Raw genomic sequence first — 7,500 nt, 5'->3', positions numbered from 1 at the left:
GGGGACAGTACCTGTAGAGTGGCAGACCGGGGTGGTGGTCCCCATTTTCAAGAAGGGGGACCGGAGGGTGTGCTCCAATTACCGGGGTATCACACTCCTCAGCCTCCCTGGGAAAGCTTACTCTAGGGTACTGGAAAGGAGGCTCCGACCGACGGTCGAACCTCGGATTCAGGAGGAGCAATGTGGCTTCCGTCCTGGCCGTGGAACGGTGGACCAGCTCTTTACCTTGGCAGGGTTGCTGGCGGGGTCATGTGAGTTTGCCCATTTAGTCCACATGTGCTTTGTGGACTTGGAGAAGGCTTTCGACCGTGTCCCCCGGGGAACCCTGTGGGGTGTACTGCGGGAGTATGGGGTACCGGGGCCGTTGTTACGAGCCATCAGATCCCTGTATAACCAAAGTGAGAGCTGTGTCCGCATTCTCGGCACAAAGTCAAGCACGTTTCCGGTGGGTGTTGGACTCCGCCAAGGTTGCCCCTTGTCACCGGTCCTGTTTGTGGTATTCATGGACAGGATCTCAAGGCGCAGCCGAGGTGAGGAGAGTGTCCGGTTTGGTGACCTCAGAATCGCATCTCTGCTTTTTGCGGATGATGTGGTTCTGCTGGCTTCATCGGACCGTGACCTTCAGCACGCACTGGAGCGGTTTGCAGCCGAGTGTGAAGCGGCCAGGATGAGAGTCAGCACCTCCAAGTCCGAGGCCATGGTTCTCTGCCGGAAAACGGTGGATTGCTCCCTCCGGGTTGGGAACGAGTCTTTGCCCCAAGTGAAGGAGTTCAAGTATCTCGGGGTCTTGTTCACGAGTGAGGGTAGAAGGGAGCGTGAGATCGACAGGCGGATCGGTGCAGCGTCAGCAGTAATGCGGGCGTTGCACCAGACCGTTGTGGTGAAGAGGGAGCTGAGCCGGAAGGCGAAGCTCTCGATTTACTGGTCGATCTACGTCCCAACCCTCACCTATGGTCACGAGCTTTGGGTAGTGACCGAAAGAACGAGATCGCGTATACAAGCGGCCGAAATGAGCTTCCTCCGTAGGGTGGCCGGGCTCAGCCTTAGAGATAGGGTGAGGAGCTCGGACATCCGGAGGGAGCTCGGAGTAGAGCCGCTGCTCCTTCGCGTCGAAAGGAGCCAATTGAGGTGGTTCGGGCATCTGATCAGGATGCCTCCCGGGCGCCTCCCTTTGGAGGTTTTCCGGGCTCGTCCAACTGGGCGGAGACCCCGAGGGAGACCCAGAGCCCGCTGGAGAGATTATATATCTCTCCTGGCCAGGGAACGCCTCGGGATCCCCCAGGAGGAGCTAGAATGCGTTGCTGGGGAGAGGGACGCCTGGAATACCCGGCTTTGCCTACTGCCCCCGCGACCCGACTCCGGATAAGCGGGTGATGATGGATGGATGGATGGAAACAGGGAAATGTGTATGTGTGTGTGTATATATATATATGTGTATGTGTGTGTGTATATATATATGTGTGTGTGTGTGGGTGACAGAGGGAGAGTATGTATGTGTGTGCGTGTATATGTGTGTGTGGGTGTGTGTTTCAGGGAATCTGCATGTATTGGAGGCTGGTCTGTGGTCCTGACGTCTGCTCTGGGTCTATGCTGTGTTCTGTGTGTGTCAGAGTCAGTGACAAGCCCACGTCATTACCCACAATCCCTCAGTGCTCTGTACAAGTGTGATATTGTGCTGGGTGAGAGTGTGGCCCCCTCCCCCGGGACGTCCCACCGCGGGGCTGGGCGAGAGCCAGCCAGGGCACCCCTCCCTCCCCCACGCCTGCACTGTACGCCTCAAACGTCTTTCTCCCTTCCTCCCTCCCTGCCTCCCTCTCTCTCTCTCTCTCTCTCCCTCCTTCCCTCTCACATTCTTCTGTAATATGAATATGTAGTACCATACGAGACTTGTTCTCTTTCCCTGTAATACAAATCCCAGCCGTTCTCTGAGCAGTGTAATGAATGGATTGATATTGTTCTGTGACGTTAAATTATGTGAGGTCCGTAAGTATTTGGACAGTGGTACAATTTCTGTTCTTTTGGCTCTGTACTCCAGCACATTGAATTAGACATTAAACGGTGGATATGAGGCTAAAATGCAGACTGTCCTCTTTAATGTGAGGGTATTTACATCCATATTGCGTGATCCGTGTAGGAATTGCATCAGTATCTAGTCTTGATTGTAGGCTTTTGGCCTTTAGAGTCTGTTATTGGCGTTTGTCAAGATGAGGATCAGCGTTGTGCCAATGGCAGTCAAGGAAGCCATTGTGAAGCCGAGAAATAAGAAATAAAAACATCAGCCAAACGATAGACTTACCGAAAGAAAACTCCACTCTCCCCCTCTCTCTCTCCACGCTGCTTTTGTAAGTGAAAATAGATTCAGATTCAGGAAGCCACAGTTACCGCGGAAACAGTAGAGATGGGCAGGTGTCCTCTATAATTCTCAGGTGTGTGTGTGTGTGTGTGTGTGTGTGTGTGTGCATGCATCTCTACACATTCTCAGTTGTGTGTGTGTGTGTGTGTGTGCATGCATCTCTACACATTCTCAGTTGTGTGTGTGTGTGTACATCTCTACTCATTTTCAAGCAAAATAGAATCTAACACCGTATCAAGCCTGGTCTTGAAAATTGTGACTAATTGTATTGTCTTCTACATCTTCGTCACAAGGACAGTGGGCTGGTTCTGGGTGTAGCGACAGTGGGCTGGTTCTGTTGTTCTGGGTGTAGAGAGTGGGCTGGTTCTGGGTGTAGCGACAGTGGGCTGGTTCTGGGTGTAGAGAGTGGGCTGGTTCTGTTGTTCTGGGTGTAGAGAGTGGGCTGGTTCTGGGTGTAGAGGGTGGGCTGGTTCTGGGTGTAGCGACAGTGGGCTGGTTCTGGGTGTAGAGAGTGGGCTGGTTCTGGGTGTAGCGACAGTGGGCTGGTTCTGTTGTTCTGGGTGTAGCGACAGTGGGCTGGTTCTGGGTGTAGAGAGTGGGCTGGTTCTGTTGTTCTGGGTGTAGCGACAGTGGGCTGGTTCTGGGTGTAGAGAGTGGGCTGGTTCTGTTGTTCTGGGTGTAGCGACAGTGGGCTGGTTCTGGGTGTAGAGAGTGGGCTGGTTCTGGGTGTAGAGAGTGGGCTGGTTCTGGGTGTAGCGACAGTGGGCTGGTTCTGGGTGTCCATTAAACATAAATGAACATATGTGTTTTTATCTCCACTGCATTGGTGAAGCTGCGGCTGATGCCCAGCGGACTCATTTCTCACTGTGAAGCTCGTACAGCTGAACGACAGACGCGTTTAAAAGTTCCCAGTCTGTGCTTATTTTTGACCAAAATGGATTCTCACACAGTGTTTTTTAAGTATTCTGTAAAACGGAGAACTGCGCGATGTTACCCCGTCGGCCATGTGCTGTCACAAACCCTCACTAATCCAAAGCCATGGTTTAAAGCAGAGTATAGATTCCCTAAACTCATTGCTGTTTGCTCTGGTGTGTGTTGCAGACCTGGGTCAAATATGTAACCGTTTTGGATTCAAATAATTTTCTGGGCTCAATTGATGTTGGCTGGTGCAATTGAGCCAATCAAGAGGATCAGAAGTCACTGTTCACCTATTTCATAGGTTCCAAGACTCCAGACTCCAGGCAAGACTTTTCTTCTTTAAGAGTAGAAAAGTATTTAAATCCAAAGTCATTGACCCAGGCCCGTGCTCAGCAGCATCTCTCCGTTCATCCCTCACTTTTCTCCCTCCATTTTGTCACTCAATCCATTTTGTGGTGTTTTGAAAAGTGGCTCATTGGGATTCAGCTCTTGTTCTTTGGTTTGATTGGGAAACACTTTGTCATGCCTTGCAATGCAAACATAATGATTGAATGATTGATCAGTTGAGTGGTTTAATGATTGATCTTTTCATTGATTGGCATGTGCTCTAATTGCTGTCTGTCTCTCCCTCTCTCTCCCTCCCTCTCCATCTCTGCTCTCTCTCAGACTCCATTTTGGGCCCTGTCCTGTTCTCTAATGTGTCCAACCTCAGCACTTTCCTGCTGGACCCCAGCTCAGGTACGCTGTACCTGGGGGCGCGGGACGCCATCTTGGCCCTGGACTCCACCACACTGAGGCAGAAACACACGCAGGTGAGGACTTCCCCTGACCCTAACACTGACACTGACCCTAACACTGACCCTAACACTGACACTGACCCTAACACTGACACTAACACTGACCGTAACACTGACCCTAACCCTAACACTAACACTAACACTGACCCTAACACTAAGCCTTACCCTGACCCTAACCCTAACACTGACCCTGACCCTAACACTGACCCTAACCCTAACACTGACCCTAACACTGACCCTAACACTGACACTAACCCTAACACTGACACCTGAGGTGGCGACATTGGCTCCGGAGGTAAGATCACTCAGCGTTGTGAAACACTTTGGATAAAGGCATTTTACCCCAGCCCGGCCCAGCCCCGCCCCGCGGCCGTGCAGACTGAGGTTCTGTCCAGCTGTGTTTGCAGGGTCAGGCCACGCTGTGTTTGCAGGGTCAGGCCACGCTGTGTTTGCAGGGTCAGGCCACGCTGTGTTTGCAGGGTCAGGCCACGCTGTGTTTGCAGGGTCAGGCCACGCTGTGGGCCTGGTGCCAGGAAATGTCCCTTTGGATGGATGTGATGGGATTAGATTGTGCTTTTAGCTGGAGGTACTAATGTTACACATGGCACTAAACAGCCTGCAAGCACATTAATGTCAGTGCGCTAGCAACAGTGCACATACACATGCACACGCACACGCACATACACACCCACGCACACACGCACATACACACGCACATACACATACACACCCACACACACACGCACATACACACGCACACACACAGACACACCCACGCTCACACGCACATACGCAAACACACTTGCGTACACACACACACAAAAACGCACACACATGCACGTACGCAAACACACTTGCGTACACACACACACAAAAACGCACACACATGCACGTACGCAAACACACTTGCACACACACACTTACAAATCCATGAACAGCTCACTTTTTAAAGTGTAAAAATGAATGGTTTGTTTTCATAGTGTTGAGAACGGGGCTCCACAACACTCACTCGTTCAGTGGAGGGAGAGCAGGCTTGCACACTGTCCACAGCTCATTTTCAATGTTTCAATTTCAAACAGAAACATTGGATGTTTGTGAACAATTTCGACTGCACACTTCCCAAACACAATATGAAATGCAGTGGGGGTTTTTTAAGAAAGCAAATATAAATATTTTCAAATACTTCCATAAATTTGTGGCTGCTGGTATCTACAAAACCCATTTCAAATACAATTATAACATGAATTTCAAAAGCTTTGATCAAGTGCTAGAATGTAGGCCAGTGTGAGTGCTAAACTGCATGTATGTGAATCTGTGAGGTGACCTATTTCCTGCTCATTTGGGGTTTGAATGTGTTATGTGGTGTAGCCATGGTCCCCTGACTCCGCTATAGAGCTGCTTTCTGCTTATTGTGCTGTTGGCAGCTTCTTTTAGCCTGAGCAGAGTCATCAGTCTCACACGCATTAATCTTGCTTATTGGACACAGATGAATATGAGTGATTGACCTGTTGGACAACAGGACTGTAGTTCCTTGCATTTCACAGGAAACTCCTCACACGGGGGAAATACTGCCACTAAAATAATAATGTGTTATTTAGCTGAAGCTTTTATTCAAAGTGACTTACAGCTGATTAGGCAATCCCACCTGGAGCACCTGTGCGGTTAAGGGCCTTGCTCAAGGGCCCCACGGCTGTGCGGTTAAGGGCCTTGCACAAGGGCCCCACGGCTGTGCGGTTAAGGGCCTTGCACAAGGGCCCCACGGCTGTGCGGTTAAGGGCCTTGCACAAGGGCCCCACGGCTGTGCGGTTAAGGGCCTTGCTCAAGGGCCCCACGGCTGTGCGGTTAAGGGCCTTGCTCAAGGGCCCCACGGCTGTGCGGATGTTATCGTGGCTGCTCCGCCAGCCTTCTGAGTCCCAGTTGTGTACCTCAGCCACGAGGCTACAGGCTGACTGAGACACGTTTCAATTATTTATCCTCAATACACACAACCACAAGTATTTCCCCTACATAACTGACATTTATCTTTAAAACTCATAAACCTGAAGCTCGAGGAGAGTAATGCTGGTCTGTATCTCTCCAACTCTTTCTCCACCTCTCTCTGTCTCTTCTCCATCCACCTCTCTCTCTGTTTCTGCAGATCATTTGGAACGTTCCGGAAGACAAGCGGCGGTCCTGCATGGGAAAGGGAAAGACTGAGGTGAGCAGCTCCTCTCTGACGCACAAGAACCACTGACTGACCCACAGTCCAGCTGCCATACTCATCTCAGCAGCTGTCTGTCTGTCTGCCTGTCTGTCTGTCTGTATGTCTGTCTGCCCGTCTGCCTGTCTGTCTGCCTGTCTGCCTGTCTGTCTGTCTGCCTGTCTGCCTGTCTGCCCGTCTGCCCGTCTGCCCGTCTGTCTGTCTGTCTGTCTGTCTGTCTGCCCGTCTGCCCGTCTGTCTGCCCGTCTGTCTGTCTGTCTGTCTGTCTGCCCATCTGCCCGTCTGCCTGTCTGTCTGTCTGTCTGTCTGTCTGTCTGCCTGTCTGTCTGTCTGTCTGTCTGCCTGTCTGCCTGTCTGTTTGTCTGCCTGTCTGTTTGTCTGCCTGTCTGCCTGTCTGTCTGTTTGTCTGCCTGCCTGTCTGTGTCTGTCTGTCTGCCTGCCTGCCTGTCTGTCTGTCTGCCTGTCTGTCTGTCTGTCTGTCTGTCTGTCTGCCTGTCTGTTTGTCTGCCTGTCTGCCTGTCTGTCTGTTTGTCTGCCTGTCTGCCTGTCTGTTTGTCTGCCTGTCTGCCTGTCTGTCTGTTTGTCTGCCTGCCTGTCTGTGTCTGTCTGTCTGCCTGCCTGCCTGTCTGTCTGTCTGCCTGTCTGTCTGTCTGTCTGTCTGTCTGTCTGTCTGTCTGCCTGTCTGTTTGTCTGCCTGTCTGCCTGTCTGTCTGTTTGTCTGCCTGCCTGTCTGCCTGCCTGCCTGTCTGCCTGTCTGTCTGTCTGTCTGTCTGCCCGTCTGCCCGTCTGCCCGCCTGTCTGTCTGTCTGCCTGTCTGTCTGTCTGTCTGCCTGTCTGCCTGTCTGTTTGTCTGCCTGTCTGCCTGTCTGTTTGTCTGCCTGTCTGTCTGTCTGTCTGCCTGTCTGCCTGTCTGTTTGTCTGCCTGTCTGCCTGTCTGTCTGTTTGTCTGCCTGCCTGTCTGTCTGTGTCTGTCTGTCTGTCTGTCTGTCTGTTTGTCTGCCTGCCTGCCTGCCTGCCTGCCTGTCTGTCTGTCTGCCTGCCTGTCTGTCTGTTTGTCTGACTGCCTGCCTGTCTGTAGCTCCGCAATGCAGTTTGTCCACTGTGAGGTGGAGAGGCAGGATGCCTGCATTCTTTAACACCTGCTTTTCCCTCAGGTGATATAATGGACATATAGACACTCCAGTGAGCCCCCCCCCCCCCCCTTTCCGGCCTGTGCAGTGTTTCTTTCCCTT

General features: G+C 51.8%; 1 protein-coding gene across 1 annotated transcript in view; it reads left to right on the top strand.

The window, feature by feature from the left end:
* The window catches only part of sema4f (sema domain, immunoglobulin domain (Ig), transmembrane domain (TM) and short cytoplasmic domain, (semaphorin) 4F), a 49,910-nt gene that overhangs the window by 30,201 nt on the left and 12,209 nt on the right, over positions 1-7,500 (top strand). The window contains exons 2-3 of the mRNA XM_061253155.1: positions 3,938-4,083; positions 6,206-6,265. Of these exons, the coding sequence (XP_061109139.1) occupies positions 3,938-4,083; positions 6,206-6,265 (206 nt within the window). The remainder of the gene's footprint in view (positions 1-3,937; positions 4,084-6,205; positions 6,266-7,500) is intronic.

Source organism: Conger conger, chromosome 8 (assembly GCF_963514075.1).
Source record: "Conger conger chromosome 8, fConCon1.1, whole genome shotgun sequence".
Lineage (NCBI taxonomy): Eukaryota > Metazoa > Chordata > Actinopteri > Anguilliformes > Congridae > Conger > Conger conger.
Note: the sequence above shows the minus strand (reverse complement) of the source record. Positions and strands in the feature narration are given on the sequence as shown.